This window comes from Schistocerca americana, chromosome 3 (genome assembly GCF_021461395.2).
Source record: "Schistocerca americana isolate TAMUIC-IGC-003095 chromosome 3, iqSchAmer2.1, whole genome shotgun sequence".
Taxonomy (NCBI): domain Eukaryota; kingdom Metazoa; phylum Arthropoda; class Insecta; order Orthoptera; family Acrididae; genus Schistocerca; species Schistocerca americana.
This window is the reverse complement of record NC_060121.1, coordinates 230,863,160-230,889,019: the sequence shown is the minus strand read 5'-3', so window position 1 is coordinate 230,889,019 and position 25,860 is coordinate 230,863,160. Positions and strand designations below refer to the sequence as shown.

The 25,860-nt window shown below is 40.2% G+C and overlaps 1 protein-coding gene across 1 annotated transcript in view; it reads right to left on the bottom strand.

The window, feature by feature from the left end:
* Positions 1-4,201: 4,201 nt before the first annotated feature.
* Positions 4,202-25,860, bottom strand: part of LOC124605609 (origin recognition complex subunit 1) — a 127,449-nt gene continuing 105,790 nt past the window's right edge. The window contains exons 9-10 of the mRNA XM_047137406.1: positions 23,105-23,229; positions 4,202-4,504 (exon numbers count right to left, since the gene is read on the bottom strand). Of these exons, the coding sequence (XP_046993362.1) occupies positions 4,344-4,504; positions 23,105-23,229 (286 nt within the window). The 3' untranslated portion in view covers positions 4,202-4,343. The remainder of the gene's footprint in view (positions 4,505-23,104; positions 23,230-25,860) is intronic.

Here is a 25,860-nt window from a genome sequence, read left to right as displayed (position 1 = left end):
CCTACTCCAGTCCTGTAACCCGGAAGGTGTACACGATCAAAGGCAGAGCTATGTGTGAAAGCACCCACGTGATTTACCAACTGACCTGCCTACACTGTGAAGCTTTCTATGTGGGAATGACCAGCAACAAACTGTCCATTCGCATGAATGGACACAGGCAGACAGTGTTTGTTGGTAATGAGGATCACCCTGTGGCTAAACATGCCTTGGTGCACGGCCAGCACATCTTAGCACAGTGTTACACCGTCCGGGTTATCTGGATACTTCCCACTAACACCAACCTGTCAGAACTCTGGAGATGGGAACTTGCCCTTCAGTATATCCTCTCTTCTCGTTATCCGCCAGGCCTCAATCTCCGCTAATTTCAATTTGCCGCCACTCATACCTCACCTGTCTTTCAACAACATCTTTGCCTCTGTACTTCCGCCTCGACTGACATCTCTGCCCAAACTCTTTGCCTTTACAAATGCCTGCTTGTGTCTGCGTATGTGTGGATGGATATGTGTGTGTGTGTGCGCACGAGTGTATACCTGTCCTTTTTTCCCCCTAAGGTAAGTCTTTCTGCTCCCGGGATTGGAATGACTCCTTACCCTCTCCCTTAAAGCCCACATCGTTTCATCTTTCCCTCTCCTTCCCTCTTTCCTGATGAAGCAACTGTTTGTTGCGAAAGCTTGAATTTTGTGTGTATGTTTGTGTATGTATTGACCTGCCAGCACTTTCGTTTGGTAAGTCACATCATCTTTGTTTTTAGATATATTTTTCCCACGTGGAATGTTTCCCTCTATTATATTCATTATATATAACTGTTGTTATAATAATAAAGGTTCAAAACTCAACAGCCAACTTTTCTTGAGTGCTAGATGACCAGTATTTGTTTTTCAAATTTTTGTTTGAAGTCATTCTATGAAGTAAATCCTTCTGGATGACCCGTTCCTCAATCGACAGTATCTCCTTCGAGATAGCTCAGAACAAAATCTACCTTTTCCAGGTCATCTGAACACTTAGGCAAGTTTTTAAAATATTCTAAAAAAATATAGGATGAATATCTCCTTCTGGTTTAAATTTTGGGAATTTTTTGTTTAAACTTGTCACAAATTCCAAACAAAATTATTCCAATATTTATATGGGAACCCTACAACTCCCATTAGTTTGTTTATTTTAAGGTGTTCCTTAGTTCTGAATAGCTCTTCACAAAGTTTTTGAATTTCCACATCTGTTTTCCCAGCTCAGCTGACAAATGAAGTATACTGACAGATGACCCAGTCTTTTCCTGAATTGTTGGTTCAGTGGAATCACTATTAGTTCTTCCAGTGTTGTGAAAGTGAAACCTGTGATGGTACTTCATCTGAATCTTTACTTTGTTCTAAAACATTAAACATTGCAGTAGTGTCTGAAATTTGTTTACTTACTTTGCTAAATTCCTGTTCAGTAAATTCTGTAATTTGATTTACATTTGTCTTTACTTCTCCAAATTGTTTTTGCCTTATTTCTCATTAGACTGCACTGCTTAATTATCTCAGAACATAATTTGCCTTGTATATTTAGCATTTTTAACTCTAATATCTTATGATTATTCCAGTTTTTCCTTACATGATTCAACAGTATGTTCTAATTTATTTGCTTGTTTGTCTATTTTTATTATTTTTTATCTCTAATTTAGTATTTAGTACAATAGGTAATGGTCCAACAGTAGCATTTGCCTCAGCAAGACATTTTTCAAACCTAATACTTTGGGCATTTAAGTCAAGATTGGTTTGTCCTATCTTATCATTTGTTGTACCTAATTTACCATTTATATCAATATTTAATTGTCCCGCTTTACCATTTAGATTAGAAAGAGCTCATAAGATTTCTTCAGTTTTTCTTGTTAATAGTACCATACAGTAAAAGTAGTGATACTTGAGCACTTCTATAATACGTGACAATTACTAACACTTGTTTAAGAAATCACTACAAAAAAAAAAATCGGCTCTGTTGACTCTTACCACACAGTATTAGGTACGACATAAAAACAATAAGAAAATAATATAGAAGTTTTTCTGGAGTAAGTAAAGGCACACCACTCTGCAGTGCAACACACAGTTATCAGAATCTTGACTTCAATGCACTAACTTAATTCTGTGATGACGTGTAGGTGCCACTTACTCATCACAGTCAGTCATCATCCATCAAAGCACGTGGCCATTGAGCTTTGGTTTTGATGCCTTTAAGAAAAAATTTGCTTGGTTATAATGCCAGAAACCTTAATAGTATGCAAATAGCAACACATTTCTTCACAATATTTGCCTTTCAGTGCATGTGCACTTCCTTTTGTCAGTTGGGTATTTATCTGGCTGCTATGAGCAAAAGTACAATTTCATGACAATTCTTCATGCAAAATAGTTTATTCTCCTCGAATATTTTTGTTAAATAATCATTCTTATTACTTTTTATCTATGCTGCTTTTTTTAAATCACTCTTTGTGGTATCCATAAATTTCTCATGCAGTCTGAGTTTTTACACTTCCAACAATAAGTTGATGGTGTTGTACACTAGGCACTGCAAATGAGATGTTCCGTTGGATTTGGATGTTGTATTAAATAATACTACATATTCAATATTGTTTAATGCTCTTTACCGTGACATCTTGTACAGCTGTGCTGGACTTGTAGCCAATTGCACTTATATTACTGTATAGAGGAGCTATACAACAATTTTAAAGTTCCATTAAATAACACAAGAAGTCAATGCTGAATTCACAGCCCATCTATCTGACTCTTCAAGAATACAGCATCATTATAAGAAAACCTCTTGTCTATACTAATATTCAATTGTACAGCCCATACATGAAACATTGAGTGAATATTGAAAGAACCTTTCATAACAATAAAGGTAATTCCTGGATGGAACCACACATAAAATAAAGAAAAGACAACAACTAACCAATAGCAGACTGATGTGTGGAGGAAAGAAACACACAACATAAAACAGTATTCGTACTAGCTTTCCAGCTCTTGCCACATTCACACATACAACCCACACAGACACCCATATCTGTATCTTAAATCTGTGGTCCACATGTCCTTCTGCTATAGCTGAGGGGTAGGCTTTCCTTTATTTTATGAAAAAATGTTTCATTTATTTTCTGACGCAGGGTATACTTCATTATCAAAAGTTTCTACATATATCCTCTTAGGACTTCTGTACCTCTTCAAAGCAAGTCATGAATCACCAGAAGTTATACTTTTTGCATCCGAGCAGGTATTCCCGCCTGTGATGTTACTGCGATCACTGTCTCACCTTGAAGACATGTATCGACCCTCAGCATGACTCTCCACTCACAAAGAAAAATAATGACCCTACACAATATCTGTGCTCTTACTTACTCTATAGTTTTCATTCACGAGTATCATTCGTCAGTATACCAGGGATACACATCACTTCTCTGGAGGGATACAAATCACCACAATTCATTACGTCTTCTATATAGCTGCTTTGTTTGTAAAACAAAACCCTGGTCTATTTCTCTTGTTGGGGACATTTTACAAGCTTGAACTCCAGTGAGGTTATCAGTGCCCTGACATGTTTGAAAAGAAACGAATGTGGACAAAATCGCTAAAATAGTTGCACACAGTGAGGAAACCTACAAAACAACACTCTCAAAATGCAAGATGTAGTTTACACCTGTGAGGGTAATCACCTCATATGTCTGCACATGGCAAACGCGTACCTGTAAGTCTGCCAGCATTCTTTACAGGTGAACAATGCAAGGTTGAATTTCTTCACAGTGGTTCAATGTACTCTTTCACATGGTACTTGCCAGGTTCCTAGGGTCATTTCATTTCAGTGCTGGGGGTGTTGCTGACATACATGTGTTTCTCCCGGACATTGTTCCTACCGATCTCTGATTTGGAAAGTGCTTTTGAGTTGACGCGGTTCCATGTGGATTACCATTGCTTACACTTTTGCTGAAAGTGCATGTCACTTCCGTTAGCTCATAAGACCCAATCTGTGAGGGATGTTTTGTCAGTGAATAAACAACAGTGTTGGACCATCTTTCCTGGCTGCATGATTTAATAACATTTTTCTTACGTCAAACATAAATAAAACAATCAAAGGAAGGCATTATGCTGGCAGTGAGGACATCAAGGATAAAAGTAAATGACTACAGAATGACATACCCAGATTAATATAATTGATAGGATATCTCCAGCAAAATGCAATTTTATTTTAGCACAGTAATAAATGATATAAAACAGTAAAACTAATGTTATCAAAAAATAAAATTTCACAGCAAATTTACAACAGAGCCTTCCATTTTCTTTTTTATAATATCAATAGCCAATTTGTATTCAACTGGTATATTAAGAATTGGTCTGAAGAGCAAAATGCAAGTCATCTGAGTTGATATTCAACATAACTGACTGAAAAATGTCTGCTCTCGAGTGTTCTGTCAGTAGAAGACCATAACACCCCAGTTTGGCTATAATTGATAAAGTCTTCGTGCTGGAGGGCACTGATATCCCTGAAAACAAAAGACAAGAAATGCTGAAGTTATTGTTCTATTGTAATGGCAGGCAACATTATATCTGAGTAAAAATGGAGTCATCAAATGTATGTTCCTAGAAAGAATGATCTCCGACTCCCTGTTCTGTAGCTGTATCTGTAACAACGGTGTGGAAAGAAATATCTGTTCAGAATTAATTTGATGATCCTAAAGTAAAGAAAAGTAAATTAAAACAGAGACACGAACAATGGCTGCTTAGTACATGGGACCAATATAATATGCCCAGTTTTATTTTGCTTTTCCAGTCATAGGCATACTAGGAACAAGATTTTAACTTCAACCGCTGCCAATATTGGTGGGGGAGGGGGGGGGGGGGGGGGATTGAAAACACTTGGCATCACAACACGTAAAAAGGAGTAGTTCACACCACTCAATACTGTGGATGCTTTACCAGTTAAGTGAAATGCATTACGGAAAATATTTTTTGGTTCGCAATACCCTTAGGACAAGAAAAGCAATATAATACTTCATATAACAGCTGCTGTGAAAAATGAACACACAAATGAACTTAATATTGGGTCAGGGAGAAAAAGGCTTATGTAAACTGAATGACTGGCTTTATCACCTATGTACAGTAAGGTAAATCTGTCCTCAAACTTCACTGAAATTCTTCATTATTGTCAAATGAGCATAAGAATATCCTGAAAGCTAGCAGTGGTGTTGCCAGCTTTCAATCTCAACTGCCTGTATTAAAGGTCTGTGCTGCCTGCGACTGGCAAAGTGATTGTTTCTCTGATGTCTTGTGCAATAACGACTATGGAAGCTGATGGTATCTTGTACAGGGCACTATGGATTATACGTGTGTGAGCATTCGTAAGACTTTTGAGCCTTTACTTATAGCTGACAGAACTGAGTGAGGTAGCAACAGTTGTCTGCTGTGTTACTGCAATTTATAACGCACCTTACAATAAGAAACAATTTGCAGCAACTCCCCAATGTTTGATATTAGAGTGTGAATGGTTGAGTGCCTGCAGCATATACTTTTCCCCCCACAACAACTTTTATCTTAGTATTCGTTCGTATCAGTAAGCCTGTCAAGAAGTCTTATGCTGTTGGCTTGTTTGCTCAAAGTGAAGGCCCCAGTTTCGTCCACTTTTTGTCTTCTAATTGCACTCTAAATGCCACAGTATTAGCACAATCTAAAGGCATTTTGGAGAGTGCAATAAATCAGTGAAGTTCATATGCCACAAATATAAGGAATTCTGTATACACTCCCAATCTTTTACTTCTGAGAACTGGGAATGATACTGCAAAAAAGAGAAATACATAGGGGAAATACTGTTCGCGTGATGGTGGTGTCAAAACAATGGCTCTCTCTCTCTCTCTCTCTCTCTCTCTCACACACACACACACACACACACACAAAACCTTTACATTCACAAGGAAATGCAAAGACCATGAATAGTACATATGAAATAACCAATGATGAGAGAATGTCAACATCACAATTGTCTTAATCAGTTTGGCATTTTTGTTACAACTGCACTGACATCACTATCTTCACCGTTGTATTCATCTCAGAAACTACTATATTCGGTACTGATTTTTCTCTGATGCCTCCTTCATTTGATCTCTTGATCTCATTCTACATTGGTTCCCAATCTTCTTCCTTTATCTTGGGCTATTTGTGTGACTGCCTCGTTCTCGTCTCTCCGTGTCCCAGAGTGTAAATGTTTTATTTCATTCTCTGACATGTCCTTCAATTTAATCCCAGATAAGTTCAATATCATTGAAGCAGCCCATGTTCTGTGTTACTGAATCAATTGCATATGGTGTTTTCTGTGGTTTGTATCTTTACTGTTTTCCTTCAACCAACCCAAAATTTTCTCCTCCTTTGTGAACAAGTTGGGTCTTATTTAACAAAAACAAAACAGTATGGAGCATTATATATTACAAAAACACTATCCGAACTGAGATATGGTACGAAGTGAGTAATGAACCTTTCTTTAACTGTATCCTCAGTCACTTCTTCATGGTAATCTAGTTTATTTATTTATTTTCTTTTTACTGAAAAAAGAACTTAGTACCAGGCATAAAATCCCAATCAGAGACCTCTTGATCAATAATAAGTCATCCACCCTTCCCTTTAGGCACACTCATTGTTATGTGATGTGTTGTCTGCCCATTAGTCTGATCTTGCACATGCATGTAAACCCATGTTTCATCCATCCATATTATATTCTCTGAATTGATGCCAATTTTTCCTAAACAATAGAAAGGCTTGTCGCACTGCCCGTAGTAAACAGATTACTTTCTGACAGTGAAACTATCAAGATTTTATATGTGGTACTCTTTCCTGCTGTAATATGCATACACAACCAGACCTCAACTATCCGGCATGCTCGAGGATCTGTCGGTGCTGAATTATCGTCATTTTTAAAAACCTGGTTTAAGAAAAGGGATATAAGCAAAACCTACAGTTTTAACATACAAAACATGTAACTTTTATTTATTAAACACAACAGGTGAGATTAAAGTATCAAAAATTAGAAGTATGTATTACTTTTCTGTACACAAAATTCAATTAATAGCAGATTATTGTACTGCTTATTAAACTAGTTTTAAGGCTCAAAGTTTTAGAAAAGTTCAATAAACAAAAAATTTTTTGTACACCAGAAACAAAATAAAGTAAGTGCCACTGATTTTTAAAATATCAAGAACAAGCTAAGTAATGATGGTTGGTTGATTTGGGAGAGGGACCAAGCTGCGAGGTCATCGGTCCCATGATGTAGGATGGCAGAAATCAAGGGAGGAATAACACAAACAGCACAGTCCAGTCAAGGAGAATGGATAATGTAAAAATGAGGAAGGAAAGTGGACATCAGGGCAGCAGGAAGAGGAAAGAACAGGAGGGGTTGGATGGAAATGGGGGGAGAAAGGGTGCCCCAGAAACAGAAACGCTACGGATGATGAGGTACCAGCACCGCCATCGACCTGTCCTGACACCACCACCATACCATTATCACAATACAATGGGGCCAACACCAGGAAAAGAAGACACACAAAAAGTGGAAACAAGACAGCACATCAGACCAGACAAAATATAGGAAAAGGCAGGTACCTGGATGGTATGGAGGCAAAGTCAGGATCTCCATAACCAATGCCCACACTAACAGAGGGACTAAAATTCCAGAGGAATATTCAAGAACTTATTCCCTGATAGGACAAGACACTTTCGCAAAGAAAGCCAAGGACAGACACAACCATGCGAAGATCGTCTGCTATCATCTTCATTCCCTGGTGTTGGCCCTGTTGTATCGTGATAATTGTAGGAGGGTACATTTACTGCAAGGGGCCAAAAGGTGGGAACAGTCCAGCAAAATATGGATCACCATGAATGGAACCCTGCACTCACTGTAGAGTAAAATATCTATATGGCCAATGCAAAGACAGGAGAGGATGATAGACTGCCACTGGGAGAGACAGAGGAAAGAACACCACATGGTGGGAGACTCCTTAATGGTGTGATGTTTATTAGACAAGCTGGGGTGGGGGTAGTTCCCCCAGAGTTACCACATGATTGAGCAAAAAGAGATTTGATGTACAGTGGCAAATCTGCGCCTGGAGGGATCATCGAGAACTGGGGTAGGCGGCCTTCCCCCCAGTCAGACGATCAACAAGTTCAATACCCGGTATACGTATGTGGCCAGGAACCCAATGAAAATCAATTGAACAACCAGCATCACCAAGATCAGCAAGAAAGTCATAGATGGCAGAGACCAAGGGGAGGTGTGAAAAACAATAGTCTGAAGGCCACTCACTGAGTCCATACATAACAAAACTCGGGTTAGTGAGGACTGTTTCATGAAGCAGAGGGCCAATACATGGGCATCAATTCCAAAGTAAACACTCCACACATGGCAGACAAGAGATGGTGTTCCATGCCAACAGAAGAGCCATCAGTGTAAAAAACAATGGTATCCTGAAATTCCTGTAAGAATGTTTGGAACAAACAATGGAACACCATTGGAGCAGTGGAGGATTTCAGACCCTGGAAGAGGTCCATCCAAATCTGGGGCCATGGAACTAACCAAAGGGGGTGTGGTCAGGAGAGAATGTGGGGAAGGGGACAAGGAGGGGAGATGGAAGTCACAGTGGAGAGTAGCGAAGTGGAGCCCAAGTGATAAACCCGCCCAAGGGCAGGCAGCGGATGGACGATGGCCCGAATCTGCGAAAAGAATAGAATAGAAGGGGTGAACAGGGGAAGAGTGAATAGTGATGGCACAGCAAACCAGGAGCTGGGACCGCCAAATCGAAGGGAGAGGAGTTCCAGTGTCAAGACTGTTGACAGGGCTAGTGCAAAAGGTACCCGTGGCTAAATGGATACCATGATGGTGAACTGGGTCTAAGAGCAGCAGGGTGGAAGGGGCAGCTTAACCATAAACTTGACAATCATAGTCCAGAGAAGACAGAACTAATGCCTAGTCAAGGCGGAGAAGGGTTGAACGATCTGCACCCCAAGAGGTGTGGGCAAGGAAGCAAAGAACATTGAGTTTGTGAAAACAGCCAACCTTCAGATGTTGGATATGGGGTAACCAAGTAAGCTTGTTTTCAAAAGGAAAAGACAAGGAACAGAACTGGGGAGGATCAGTCAAGACATTGGGCATCATGGTAAAGCTCCAGATTAGGATACACCATAGTACAGCAACAGAAATGCACCACTCTTGTCTTATGGGAAGGGAATCAAAAACTGTGCGAGAGTTTGCAAATTAGAGTACTGGATGGTACCCTGGTGTTCCCATTTCACAGAGGCCACCAAGTGGGAGCTAGCCCAAATACAGAAATCATCCACATAGGGAGGAGAGGTGACCAACAGTCCAGCAGATGGCACAAGTCCATGAGAAAAAGGACATTTAATACAGAGCCATGCAGGGTCCCCGGAGAGCTAAGAAACAGTGCCAACATGAACTCTGAATGACTTGTGGGACAGGAACTGGAAAATAAAAATCGAGAGGGGGGGCGGGGGGGGGGGGGGGGCGGCGCATAGACCCCACTTGTAGAGTGAAAAGAGGATGTGATGGTACCAAGCTGTGTCATAGGCCTTACGAGGATCGAAAAAACTGCAAGATGGCAGTGCTGAGAAATAGCCTGCTGAACTGTGGTTTCAAACCAAAGCAAATGATTAATTGGAGACTGTCTTTTCCAAAATCCACACTGGTCAGGAGATAAAAGGTCCCGAGATTCAAGGACCCGAATGAGCCATATGCAGCACTAAAATTAGTAGGGGAACCACCATAAGACGACACAGGTCATGGTTGGCAAGAAATTGGTCAAAGATGAGCCCCTGGCTACATGAGAAAACACTGCTCCACAAAGGGTAATAGGCTTAAAATCCCCAAGGAGAAGGAAGGGAGGGGGGAGTTGCTGAAGGAGGGCACTTAGAGCAGCAGATGTAGGTGGTCCGTCAGGAAGGAGACTGACTGCAAACTGTGACCGCAGAGTCCAAGGGGACCTGGGTGGCAACTGCTTCCAATGGGGTACGCAGTGTGATCCATGTACTACCATAGGGACCAATGTGCAGATGCCATCGAATGCCCTCAAATGGCTGACCCGGTTCAGACAAAGCACAGAACCCACAAAAGGATTGAAGGCAGTAAGGGACTGCAACTGAATGGGCTGGAGCCAATGATGCCGCTGGGTCACCATCTGTCACCAATGAGGACGGGATGACATCCATAAATATGAGATCAGGCTCATGTTGCGAGGGGGAGATGGCACCTCTAAGGGCACTGGCAGAGGTGGGGTGTTGGGGGGGGGGGGGGGGGGGGCATTGCTGTCCTGGGACTTTTATTTTTTATTTTTCTTCTTCTTGAGTTGAGAAGGGTAGGGCACAGAGAGAAAGCAGGGTTCTGCAAAACCCAAAACCAAAAGAGAGCAGGTGACCTTGGGGTGCACAGACTGTGTGTCCTGTAACCGATTTGTGGTAGCAGGTCTCCAGGTCTCCGGGCTGGGAGACGCTGGGGGAATGGGTCCCAGGAAGGGGCCCTATCGCTGGCTGACGCAAAGAAGGGGGGCACTACTTCGGCTGGGTGGCAGAGGGGGGGGGGGGGGGCGGCACCTGGAGGAAAGGAGATGGGAGCCACAGGGGAGGGTGAGAGGAGAGGGGATTGGGACAGGAATAAGGGAGAGAGAGTATGGGGTAAGAATGTACCAGAGGCAAAAATAAGTCATCGATATAGGATGAAATTGGTCAAATTTGTGACAAGCCTCAGTGTAAGATAAGCGATCCAGAGACTAATACTGAAAGTATCCTCTTTTCTTTCTCATAAGCCAAGCAATCTGGTAAGCAGGGAGTGTGATGGTCATGACAATTAACACACACAGGTGGTGGAACACAGAGTCTCTCTTCATGGAGTGGGTGTCCACAGTCACCACACAGAAGGTCTGCTGTGCATTGGGAAGACGTGCCCGAAACGCAAGCACTGAAAGCACCTCATGGGTGGCAGGACATATGGCTTCACATCACACTGATAACATATAAGCTTGACCACCTCTGGTAAAAAGCCAGAATAAAGGCCACTGCTATTGTCCTTGCGACCTTTCTGCACACGCCAGGCAAAATGAACGCCCCGTCATTCCAGATTGGCCTGTAGTTCCTCATTAGTTTGAAGATGAGGTTCCTATGAAAAATGACTCTCTGGACCATGTTTAAAGACTGGTGAGACATAATGGATACCAGGACATCAGCAAGATGATCACAGGTACAAAGAGCTGCAAATTGGACAGCAGAATTTTTGATCAACAGGGAAACCGACTGCATCTTATTGAGAGACTACACTTCGCCAAACTTGCCTCCACAAAAACTAACAGCTTTGTGGTGGTGAATGCGCCCTTGTCCATCCTAGTACAAACCAGGTAGTGGGGAAAGAGTTTCACCCCAAGCCAGAGAGTCTGGCCCCCTCCCAGTGTGTAGCCAGGGAAGGAAGTCTGCAGAATCATAAGAAGCAACATTCACTGATCCATTACTAAACTGAAGAGACGGCCATAGAAGAATGGCCACATTTCTTGGAGCTTGGTACAAATGGTTCAAATGGCTCTGAGCACTATGGGACTTAACATCTATGGTCATCAGTACCCTAGAACTTAGAACTACTTAAACCTAACTAACCTAAGGACATCACACAACACCCAGCCATCACGAGGCAGAGAAAATCCCTGACCCCGCCGGGAATCGAACCCGGGCGTGGGAAGCGAGAACGCTACCGCACGACCACGAGATGCGGGCAGGAGCTTGGTACACTTTATATACAAAGCATCTGCCCTGATAAAACCTACTCCAATCAGGGGCTCTCCTCATGGGTGCCACCCAGCCACAGCACGGGCCATCTGGAATGGTGGCCATTGCCAATAGTTCTTATGCTCTCGGACGACAAGCAACCAGTACTAGGCATAACTGGGGAGGCAACAGCTCAGGTACCAGAAGTGTGATCCCTGTTTTGTCAGGGGGCTCAGTCAGATGGGTATGTAACAGCCCCACCACTTGGACTGGCTACACGTGCTGGTAACCTAGTGAGGTGGAGGGGGGAAGGAAGGGGTAGAGGAATCTATGTTGTACATGTGAGATAGGGAGTTCTTCCCCAAATGGTTCACACTATGGAGAGAAAATTTAGAAGGGGAAGTCCAACCCCAAAGGGGGACCAAAAGTACCAAAATGGAAGGATGAAAGAAAAAAGGCAAGGGGAACAAAACTGCAAGGAATGCAGGAAGCCAGGTGGATAGGCAATAAGTAAAAACACCGAGAGGAGGAGGGGGAGCAGCGGGGAAGGAGCGAGGCAGGAGGGGAGGGCCATTGGGAAGGAAATTTTGCCCATGAAGGATGAATGGGCTGCAATAGCTCAGAGCTCTGGGGGCGCCACACACACACACTAACGAAAGAACCATGAGCTCCCTGGGGGTTAATGAAAATTGTAATCAAGAATTTGGAACAATGTAATTGTAATTGCTATCTTTAGGAATAACACGCATATCTGACATGTTTGAAGGTGTGGAGTATGTAGGGGCAACTACTACCAATAGTTTATCTGAAATTTTCTCTTGGGGGCCTCTGGAACTTTGTAGAAATGCTACTGTGTTTCTTGGATTTACCTCTCTTCTGATATAAATTATTTCGTATGATCTGTGGATTCATGACTTCAGGAGCATTGTGTTGTTGGCTACTCTCTGTGAATTTCACAAACGTGTTTAATTCTTCTGAAGCCTCAGCCCAAGAGATGCAAATTGTAGGTGTTTCTTCTTCATCATTTTCAGTTTTTGGTGCTGCCTGTGGGTTTAAAACACTTCATAATATCATATCATCTGTCAGATCTTCTTCCATAGCTAAATTCTGTCAATGTCGATCCATTTATCAACTTCTTCTGTTGATAATGCACTCTGCAGTTCATTCCTGGACACAGAATTTATCACTCGTACAATTTCAGAGTAATGAGCTGTCGACTCATCATCATTTACATTGCTTTCCACCTCTGCAATTTCGACCACTTTGAGCCTTATTTTCCTCCAGACCCTGCACAGAGGCCCAAGCAACTACAGCCAAGAAAAGAGTGTTTTCAATGTTAAAATTGTGTAGAAACACTCTGGCACTGCAGTCCGAGCTTAGCAACTATTGTACAAACATTCCTCTGCTCAGCACTTGAAATTTTGTATGACCCCTCGGTCCATGGGTCGATTAGTGACGTTACCTTGGCAGGAACATAGGTGAAAAAAATTTCCTGACAGACACTTCGATTCTGGAGTTTGGCAACTGTCAATGATGAGAACCGTCTTATAATTTGTAGGTCAGCCTATCTTTCAAATTTTTATTTAATTATGTTTTCACAGCTGTAACAAAGTGGTGAAACAAACAGTCTAAACAACTCTGCTTTTACCCAGGCATCAGTGTGTACATTGTAAATAACTGGCATATGAAGGGGGACCCAAAACAAATTGGAACTGTGATGATGCACTTCCTGTACTTGTAGTACCGGGTTGCACTGCCAGAATAATGTTGCAGGACCTCTCCAAGACTTATTTCGCCATGCAGTGTCACCTGACAGGTGTGGTTTCTCTGGCGGTCCTCCAAGTGCACATACAGTGCAGACATGGCATGAGAAAGAGGCTATTTTCTTACAAACAGTGTGCGGCAGTGAAATTTTGTTATTTACTTGGCAAGAATGCAGCAGAAACTGTTGTTTTGATGCAAACAAGTTACAAAGAACATGCTCTTAGTAAAAATCAAGTGTAAGAATGATTTTCTTGGTTTAAAAAGGGAGAAATGGTCACTGAAGATTAGCCCCATTCCAGTCACCCTTCAACTGCTCGAAGCGAGGACAGAATCAGCAAAATTTCTGATCTGATCAATGCATACACAGCTCTCAAGTGCTAGCCAGTTTTTAGCCTCAACGAAGATGACTACCTTGTCCCCACGTGCCCCGTCCGCCAGATTTAGCACCCGCAGGTATCAAAGAGAATGAATTTAAAAGGTGCTTCCAACAGTGGAATGAATGTTTGGCCAAGTGCATTAATGCTAATAGAGAGTACTTTGAAGGAGATTAAGGTTGTACTTGAAAAACAGTATAAAGTAAATGCTTTCTACAGTTTATGGCTGTCCGGAGCATTTCCACACACTGAGACATTTATTCTGCCGTTAGTTGTTTCTGGACTCCTCAGGTCACATTAGGGTTGAACTAGGCAAACGCCGCCATAACAGGCCAGTCTCATCAATGCTGCAAATTTGGTGTGGAGACAACTTATGCCCATCAACAAGTTTTTGAAATACTGTATTGCACTCATCTTCATCTGCAGCAGTCTTATCAATTGACTTTATTTCGCCAGAAAGATATACACTGAAGTGCCAAAGAAACTGGTATAGGTATGTGGACTCAAATACAGAGATATGTAAACAGGCAGATTATGGCGCTACAGTCAGCAATGCCTATATAAGACAATGAGTGTCTGGTGCAGTTGTTAAATTGTTTGCTGTGCTACAATGGCATGTTATCAAGATTTAAGTGAGTCTGAATGGGTGTTATAGTCGGCGCACGAGCGATCGGACACAGCATCTCCGACGTAGCAATGAAGTGGGGATTTTCCTGTACGACCATTTCACGGGTGTACGTGAATATCAGAATCCGATTAAATGTTGAATCTCTGACATCACTGTGGCTGGAAAAAGATCCTGCAAGAACGGTATCAACAACAACTAAAGAGATTCATTAAACGTGACAGAAATGAAACCCTTCCACAAATTGCCGCAGGTTTCAATGCGGGGCTGTCGATAAGTAACAGCATGTGAACCATTCAATGAAACATCAATGTGGGCTTTCGAAGCCGAAGGCCCACTTGTGTACCCTTGATGACTGCTTGACATTGGACTGTTGATGACTGGAAACATGTTGCCTGGTTGGACAAGTCTCGTTTCAAATTTTATTGTGCAGATGGATGTATGGAGACAATCTCATGAACCCATGGACCCTGCATGTCAGCAGGGGACTGTTCAAGCTGGTGGAGGCCCTGTGTGGGGCATGTGCAGTTGGAGTGATATGGGACCCCTGATACGTCTAGATACGACTGACAGGTGACATATACATAAGCATCCTGTCTGATCACCTGCATCTGTTAATATCCATTGTGCATTCCGATGGACTTTGAGAATTCTAGCAGGACAATGCAACACTCCACAAATCCAGAATTGCTACAGAGTGGCTCCAGGAGCACTCTTCTGAGTTTAAACACTTCTGCTGGACACCAAACTCCCAGACATGATCATTATTGAGCATATCTAGGATGCCTTGCAACCTGCTGTGCAGAAGGGATCTCCACCCCCTCAAACTCTTACAGATTTATGGACAGCCCTGCAAGATTCAATTCCCTCTAGCACTACTTCAGACATTAGTCGAGTCCATGCCACATCGTGTTGCGGCACTTCCGTATGCTTGCGAGAGCCGTACATGATATTAGGCAGGTATACCAGTTTCTTTGGCTCTTCAGAGTAGTTTATGGATGTCATTACAAATTTTAAAATTACGAGCCACCCTTCTGAGAACAAAAAATACTACTGTAGGTGAGATTTAATTCCTCGTGAAAAAAAATTGGGCTTTCAGTAACATAGGTTCTGTTATTGGCTTTCCTTCTGCTTTTTTAGTACTGAACCACTTATACAAAACTTCGTCTAGACTTTCTAATTTCGGTTTTTTAGGGTTTGACTAACATCTAGACTTTTAACTCAAGCAGATTGTGACACAAATTTTTCTAGCTGTTATCTTCGTTTTTCAATGTCATATATAGTTGAAGATGCAATGTTACATTCACTCATAATATTGTTTCGGTTCTCACCTTTTTCCGTTCTTCCTATGATGTCCAGTTTTTGGTGGATTGTCAACATCACATGCTTGCATTTTGCCATTTTAGATGCATTTTTGCTCTGTTTGGAAAGCATATTCACTATACGTACAAACTTTTTACTGCGTTGTAACCTATTTGACATCTGCACAAGTATTATTAAATAAAGTTGCACAGCACTGATGCAAATATAAGTACTGTAAGTTTAGGTCTAGTGAATGAAGAATTGTTGATACTGAGACAAAGGTAACAATGCAACTGCCTTATCTCGGCGAGAATACAATCACTCAATGACGCAGACCACTCTTACTGACAAGGTGCAAATGGTTCCAACGTTGCTCAAAGGCATGTGACTGTACTGCAATTTGAGCTTTCGTTGTTCTGTCAATTATGTTACTGGCTGCTATCAAAGGACGAACCATTGACCTATTCCTTCAAAGTAGTAATCTGAATATAAATCAGCATGATGGATCTTAGAGCACAAAGCCTATTCCAAACTAGTCTTTCCTGCACTAAGAGAAGCCCTTATTTCAATAAATGACAAGAAACTCAGTTACACAATCTGTGTAATAAACATACGCAAACCTCTTTAGCAATATGTGCTTAACACTGATTGAAAACAAGAAACACTTACATGGAACTCGGGCAACACTGAGATGTTGCTATTGTGAGATTTACAAAATTGTATAATGTGATAGTCTGATGTACGCATGCGATGCTGCCGCACCTAGCGCACTGCAGTTGTCAGAGATCATTGTATACCAGCTTGAATATAGGCATCATCTTGTCAGATGTGATGTGCCCTTTCCTTCCTCTGCCCTTTGAATTGTCTTCAGCCAGTTACAAGAGAACTTATGGCTCAACGTGGATCACACGCCATGGGGCTACTGGAATTTTTCACATGCACAAATATTTTACAGATGTGAAAAAAGCTATAAGTGACAAGAAACACCTAAGAAAGTAAATTACAAATAGAGTTGTTTCTCCTGTTAAGAAAGTAAGGTTACACATTAAAAAGTGGGAAAACTACAGAAGTACCAAATAAATAATGAGTCTCATATAAAGCAGAACGGTTCCTTCCACAGAGACTGAGCTAAATGAAAATAAATTAAAACCACTATGCACCAAATTCAGGTAGCTTTTCCTCATTATCATTTTTTTTATGGCATCAAAGGTCATTTCTCGTATCTTAAGTGACAACTTCATATTTTGCCAGTCATCCTGCTGTGAGCTGCTTCTCGTTATAGCAACCCTCCATCCATCTTTTCCCTGTTTTTACAGTTACTTTCATCACAAGAATGCATTTTCAATGTATTTGTGGCAGCTTCTCTGTCAGTAGCCTATTCATGTGACCATGTCCTGTTAATTACTTCTCTGTAGCATCACAACTTTTTAATTTCCATTTTTCTTTTATTTTCTGTCACTGTAATTTTATCTTGTAAAGTCAGCATACAATTTCATCTACAAGAATATGCTTATTCTTTGTTTTAGTTTTTTTTACTGAGAACATTCTCCTGATTGATAAGTGGGAAGAACACTCCAAATGACTTGAACATAAGGATCTTTGTTTTTTTCTTAAAATTAATTTCACAAGCTACAGTTTAGCTGTGTCATTATAGGTTTTCTTAGTCCCACTATATGAAGCTCACATTTTTCACCTCTTCTCTCTGCAATTAGAGTAACACCTGAACATTTTCTAATCACAATCTTTCCAGTCATGATTTATCCACTAGAGAAAAATATTGAATAAGTCTACAATCTGAACTGTTAGACTATATATATTGAGATGTTACACATAGGTACATTACAGCAGGTTGAATTAACAGACAACTGCAACTTGAAACAGCAGAAATTTAGGTAACCGACAGATAAGATTAGTCAGTTAGTTTCATGTCCCATGGATCATTTTGCATGATAAACCATTAAGATACGGAATGATTATTAGGTTATGGCTTTGCTCAGTGTGTGTAGGTTTCAAGCATTGTTTGTTATGTTTCTGCTTTTTTGTAGACATTTCAGCGTTGTTACATACAACCATAATTGCTGAGATCCGCATCATTTGACTTTAGTGGAGAAGGCTATCATAAGCAATCACCACTTGGCCATTGTGGCACAAAGGGACTCACTACTGATGGTTACTATTCAGTCTAGTTCAGATAACCGGTGTGAATAGCACATATCATGGTATAGAAAGTAAATGTAGCTCAAACTTTCAGTTAGAAACCTAATCAAGTTGGTCCAATAGCCTTTTGAGTCCTGTTCCCCTCAAATAAAAATTTATCAAATGAACCTCAGTGCCAAATTCCTCAACACTGTGTATACATCAAATGCATAGGATGTCAGAAACATAATAAAAATACTGGATCTATTTCATTGGAAAAATGTAAGCATGATGTGCATGTACATCAAATCCTCATTTATCCCCAGTAAAATGATCTGCAATTCTGCTTAATCATTTCTTGAAAAATATGAGGATAGTTCATAATACAAATGCCATAAACTCCAATTGCCACATGACAGTGTGCCTAAATGAAATAAGTGATATTATTATTATTTTATCGTCAATATATTCTGAAGTTAAAAACTGTCCACAGCGAGAGATCAACAGACTGATCACAATTCATCCATTTTATATGCATTTTTTGAGGCACACTGTGATAACAGTCAAAAGCAAGTGATACACTTGTCTTAAGCCATATTAAAGGTTCACAAATGAACAGAAATATTAATACTATTCGCTCACTTGACATGGCCTCATCATTTTATTTTGCATGGTATATAGTTCAGTGGGTAGAAGCCAGACTAAAAACCAAAGTTCTGGATTGAGTCCTCTATCAGTTCTATGATTCTTTCAGTCAGATATAACTTCTTTTGCCTCTGGCAATGACTTGTTGATGTGAAAAACATCCAGCTTCACCATCATTTACAGTTCATGTTAAACTACACCGGTGTCCAAAATTAAAGCAACAAACCACTATCTCTGTCCTGTGTCTAATTCACAATATAATCATACAAACTGCAATCCTGTCCTGCACAAACGATAGTATTCTGGTCACCAGACAACCACACCAACAATGACGTTGGGGCATCTATCAAACGGGATAGTGTTTGCTGGATAGTCCCACATCCACAATCGCTGCGTACACAGTCACAGACAGGGCAGTACTGCACAGAGAAGATGCCTACCAGGTGCTCTGCAGTGGAAGGCCATGGGAAAAATGGAAGCAGGAAAGTCGCAAACTGATGTGGCCCGGTGGCTTAATGTGATTGGTTCTGTTGTTTTTTCAGATGTGGCAACAGTTTAGAGAGATCGAAACTGTATACTGAAGACCGGGGCAGGGCTGACCATGTGTAACATCAGAAGGAGAGAACCATTATTTGGCAGTAAGGGTACGACGGTACCACCTTAGTACCGCACGGCAACTGGCATCTGACCTCGCAGCATCCACTGGACATGTTGCAGCAAGGCAAATGGTGTACAGTAGGCTTTAGCAGAGTGACCTTTGTTGTTACAGACCTGCTGAATGTGTCCCTCTGATGCATCTTCACAGAAGGGAACATCTAGAGTGGAGCCATCAACATGCCACCTGGACAGTCCGACAGTGGGCCAATGTTCTTTTCACAGATGAGTCCTGATTTGGTCTGTACAATGATTCTCGACGGATTTACATCTGGAGGGAATGTGGAACACTATTTAGGGACCAAACCATTGTGGAAAGAGACTGATTTGAGGATGATCCTTAATGGTGTGGGCACGGATTATGTTAACCACTCAAACACCTCTTCATGAAACTATATGGTTAAATAGGCAAGGTTTAACTGCTGTCAGCTAATGTGACGAGCTCTTGGAACCTCATGTGCAGCTGTTGTAAGGTGCTGTGGGTCCAGACTTTGCATTGCTGAACGATAATGCTCAACCTCATATAGCACACGTGGTTGATGTTTTCTTGGGAATGTAAGATATTGTACACACGGTATGGCCTGCTCTTCCCAAATTTGAATCCCATAGAGTACATCTGGGATACACTAGGGACACAGGTTGCATCATGTCAGCATCCACCACCCACTCTCCAAGACTTGCAAGCAGCGCTGCAAGAAGAATGGGAGTTATTGCCTCAACATGAGATTGATGACTTCATTCAGAGCATGCCCAGTAATTTGTCAGTCTTGTATTGCTGCCAGAGTTCACATGCCATAATGAGTGCATTAACCACTTGTCGGAATGTGTGTGTAAATCTGTTAAGTTGGAAAAAATGAAGAAAATTTTTGTCTACTGTTAAGTATACTGCAGTTGCTTACGTTCTGTATTCTTTATATTGTTTCTACCTTACTATCACCTGATTATACTGTTTTTGTGGCAAAATAAATGCAACCTTACAAAATTTTGGTTTGTTGCTTTAATTTTGGACACCTCTGTACAATCCCCCCTGTAACTCACTGGATATGTCATTTCAAATGTCAGAGGAAGGCGAACATATGCAACTTCCAACTATAGGACCATGCCCAGCGAAGTTACCGCAGCATTGAGGACAGCATTATCCTCGAGATCTGTTATCACTACAATGCTAATGGATGAGCTCTACCCCCTCCCAGTTACACAATTTAAGATAGTTACTTCGATGAGAAATACTTAAGAATCCATCCTAAATGACACAATTAGATTAGATTACAATCTGACTTACCATAATATCTAAGGACAGGCATGTTTCTATCACTTGGAAGTGTGTGTGTGTGTGTGTGTGTGTGTGTGTGTGTGTGTTACTCAGGATACTTCTTTCTTGAAAGTTACGCTAAAGCGAAGTATTACCCACTGATGCAAAGAAAGTAAAAGATATATTATTTTCATGAAACTTATTTAAATGCATTAAATCTGATATACAAAAAAAGTACAGCTGAGTCACAATAGTTTGAGATGAATGGAACCACTTCAAACTACTGAAAACATGGACTTTAAATTTATGAGGGAAAAGGAAACAAAATGATGCTGTAAAGAATATAGTTTATGTAGGTGTCTACATTGGCAAAATAAAGGTTACAACGTAAGTCTGGTAACAATTTACTTCATGCAATAATGGAGGAGTGTCTTTTGCTTGGTGAATCTGCAACATTTTCCTGTGATTGGTGTCACCTCAAGCTGCTGTTCCACATAGCGCATGTGGCCTCACGTGCAGCGCAGCCTTAGGAGTGACCCATCATTGGTACAGTTTTGGCCTCATCATGTCAATTATAGAAGAGTCTTCTCATTGAATCACAGAATCTGTGATCGCCCTCATTGTCAAACTTTCCATTTCTGTGTTAGGCCTACTTTCCTGTAGAATTTTTCTCCATGACTTAGAAATTGTATCTGATTATCTTGCTCTAAGACTGACTGATCCAATATAGAATGTCCTTTACAGTCAATTTCTTTAAAGGTCCTGCAATGCTTTCATTATCTTCCAAATACAAAACTGATTGTAGCAATCGTTCATGACACTTTTTCTTCAGGCATTCTACAATACCCTCATCCATTTGCTGAATCAAACTGGTAATGTTTGATGGGAGAAACAAGATGTGGATTCCGTCACACTATAGTTCTTCAACACTTGCAGGTGAGAATGCATCATCCATTGTCAAAATAGCTTTTCATGACAGTCCTTTCTCTTTAAAACAGTTTTGCACTCTGGTACAAATAAGTTCAAAAACCAATTTTTAAAGTTTTTCTGATTCATCCAGGCATTATTTTGATGCATGTAGATAAACGGAAGAGCTGCCATGGTGACATTCTTGGAATGTTCTTGGCTTGTCAGACTTACCCATCACAAACAGTGTTATTTTTTGAAACTTCCTGGCACATTAAAACTGTGTGCAGGACCAAGACTCAAACTCGTGAGTTTGAGTCTCGGTCCGGCACACAGGTTTAATCTGCCAGGAAGTTTCATATCAGTGCACACTCTGCTGCAGTGTGAAAATCTCATTCCAGTGTTATTTTTTTGTTTCCTGTTGCATTTGATGCTTCCATAACTGTGAGCTGCTCTTTACTTTTTTGTGCCCAGGAGCACTTTTTTCTTCACGAGAAGCAAGCATTTTTGCCAGCAACATTTTGAAGTTTAAAACAGTTTTGACACAGTTGTAAATTTGTTCATTAGATAAATTTTCTTCAGTTATGATTTTTTTAAAAACTATACAATACTTGCCAAAATGGCCTCAGTCACCAGAGCATCTGTCTCCGCATATATTTGACACATTCTAAACCTCTTCTTTCACCTGTCGAGCCAACCCACATTAGTGGCAAAACCGTCATCTCCCTTAAAAATAAAACAAACAAACAAACAAACAAACAAACACACACACACACACACACACACACACACACACACACACCAAAGGTTCCTCCTGCGAGACTGGGCCACAAATCAGAGTCCCCTTCTGTCTTTGTTGCATGTGCCAAATTAAAAATGCCTTACTTGTTTTTGCAAACTCTTAATTATTTACAGTATTTTTATTTTGGCTAAGAGAGCTTACAGAGCATTTCTTTGAAGAAAACTGTACCAATCTAAGTCAGTTTCTTTGCTAGTCAACAACAGTGACATTGTTGCCCTGTATTTGAGAGCAAGTTTTTCTTATCGTTTCTCCTTTGTCAACTTGTTTCAATCCTTCTAACTTAACATTCAAAGACAAAAATTTCATTTTCTCCATTGCAGCACTCATTTTTAGAAGGGGTACAAACAAAAACAATCAAAAAAAGAAAACAAAACAATGTTGTGCTGTAATGACTATGACAAACACCTAAAATACCACTTCCAATGAAAGGATTGCTTGTGTAAACACTTAAAAACCTGGAGTAGTATATGTGTAGTGCCACTGACACAGACACAACTAAGGGGGAAGAGTGGTTCAACAGGTATTGCACTATGAGCAGGTGAGGGAAATGAATGGATGATTGATACCCTGTATTATTATTATTATTATTATTATTATTATGAGGCTCAGATTTATGGTAAACTTGTTGAGACTTTACTGTAACATAAAAAATAAATGTGAGTCAGCAGGCCACAGAAAAAACACAATATTGCTGACAAAAGTGGGTGTGATTTAAATGGAGGCAATGCATTGTTTGTGCTTGGCTTTTCTCCTTTTCAAATGCCACATTGGTATCAATATACGAAAAGTCCAAACGAAGGACTGGATGGACCCTGGAATTTGTGATATTTTGTAACTGCTAGTTGCACGTTTTAATTTGGTGATCACGTCATTCTGACTTACCATCAAATGTGGAGAGTGTTCTCAAATAGGTATACACCTTCTTGAAGGTGCATTTTTCAATGCCTGTGTCCTGCACAACAGCGGCCACAGATTTTAATAATAACTGCTCCATCACACTAAGATTTCTGAAAGGAAAAGAGGTACCATATAATGAAAAAAATTTCAATTGTTTATACTTAAGACAGAGAAACATCAACCTAAGATAAAAGCTGAGATCAGTCTATAAAAATATAGTTTAATACATTTTGTCTGCTTATTTTACTTATAAATTAAATGTTTAAAAACGAATTATTGCAATGGTAACCCATTTTCACATATGAGAAGTTAGCTAATGGTGACATGGAGCTGTAAGAGTATCATGATGTCACTTCCTGTTATTTCACAATGAGCACCCATTATATTGTGTGAAGCACAAAATAAGGTATGCAATGTTTTGGCAAAATGCAACAAAAGGCTGAATCAATGGAAGGCAAAAATATGCTCTACATCACAAGCAGAAATGTGAAAACACCACATTGTATTTTTTGTTTTCGCTTTAAGTTCATAAATGGTGCACTCTTGAAAATTATTATTGATGTGATTTTCCGTAATAACATGACAAGAAATGTCACATTAGTGGTTGAAGAATTTTTGTATTTAGTTATTTTCATGTCATAACTTACCTGTTATGAAAGTATCCCATTATAAGGAAACAGCATTTTGAAGATCCATCAAAAAACATTATACTTTTTAGTAATTATTATAATTAAATATCCATTAATAACATATTAGCAATTAAAGCCTTCAGAAGATCATATAATAAGGTAATTTGGTGTAGAAGATGAGGTGAAACAAGTCAATTTTGTGGAACAACATGTTCCACTTCTAACCACTCAGGCTGATTAAATATGTTTTCAGAAACCAGGAATGTTTTTTAGGTGGGGGTTAAGTGTGGAACATCTCACTGTTTATGCTTTGGTTTGCTGTATGTGCAGACTGGGTGCAAAAGATGTCAGCTTAAAACATCGACAACACACAATGGCGTGTGTGCATCTCCACCTGCTGAGCAGGCCTATTTATGCTTGGGTGTTGCACCTTGGCAGTGCCTTGGACATCATCGAGCAAAGGCAGCAGTGATAACGTCAACACTGGAACAACTGGGGATTAAACATAAGAACTGTCTTTCTGTAAGTAATATCAAATCGGTACAGGAACACATGTTGTAATCTATTGTGAGCTGTAAGTTGAGAACGACCTGTTCACCCACAGTCATTAATGAGGCTGTACAGTAGAAATGTCATGATTATAATACAGAAGAGCTATCACAAAACTGATTACATAAGTTTACTAGCTTGAATACATTGGAGCTTTCAGGACCCATCCATTACAAAATGCGAAGAAGTCACAAGTCCACTACAGTGATTAACTTCAAAAACAGTGACTACAATATATTTTTACGGTAAAAGTTGGCACATGTATGATCCGGGTGAATGATTATACATGGAGTGGAACACATTGTAACAAAACCACGTTTCATACACTTCGAAATTCAGCACAGCGGAGTTAGTAAAGGCCTCCAGTGATGAAAACAATGTGTAGCAGATTCACCTTTTGCAGTGTCCTAATTTTTTTATCTTCATATTTTTTAAAATGTTGTGGAATTTTCTTACTAAATGAACAGAAATACTTTCTATAATACTCAATGTTACATAAATACAAGTGTGCTGGCTCTTGAGTTTGTCCAATTTTGTGAAGTTTTGTATGCGGACGCCCTTACTGATTAGACATGGGACTTTCCTTATCATCTTAAAACACGTTCATGGAGATTGAACAGGATGTATAAGCAGACAAGAAGAAAGTTTCCAAATTTCTTGGTAAAAAATACATTTTTCCTGGGTGAAAAAAAAAAAAATAAAAATAAAATAATCCACTTTTTCCATGTTAAGAGACAGTGCACTTTCCCACAGAGTTGTGAAACCTATCAATCTTTTGAATGGTAAAGGTTTTATACACCTGTGTAGAACTTCCTGACACTTAAGAGGGCAGTGGGGGGGGGGGGGGGGGGGGCATTTGCAAGAGATCTCTGATGTGTAGTAACATATACATGGCATATTTTCTTATTACGAAAGTATAAATATGAATTCCATCAAATAGAGCACATTAGTTTCCGAAGCAATTAAATCAAGATCGCAATAGCATCATCACTGTTTAGCAGCACAAATATACATATGGGAATAAATTAATGGTTCAAATTAACATACATATAGTATAGCTGCAAGCAAAGCTAAGCATTCATATACATGCATGTATTACACTTGAAGGTATATCAAACACAAATGTTCCAGAAAATTTTAAATAATGCCATAAATTGCTGATCTTCTGGACCTGAAATTTTTCTAAAAGAGAAATTACCCATCACAACTCAGACTGCTCTGTACATGCATGACTATGAAAGCTTGGGTGCACCAGATAAATTTTTCTGGCTAGCATCTGGTTGCTTGCTGCTACTGCTCAAATAGCTAACACCTCAGTTCACGTAGCTAGAAGCAGGAGAAGGCACTGTTCATAAGAGACTTCAGCTCTGCACATATGCATGACCCCATTGGTAAATGTTCAAATGAAACTAATGTAAACAGCTGTGACGTCACACTCATCGAAAGCAGTTTGTTGTTATGCAGGATTACATAGTTTTTGTCATAAAGCCTTTGACAAATTTTGCTGTCAGCAGACGCTTGCTGCGCAATGCGTTTTGTTGTAAATGGCACATTTTCATTACA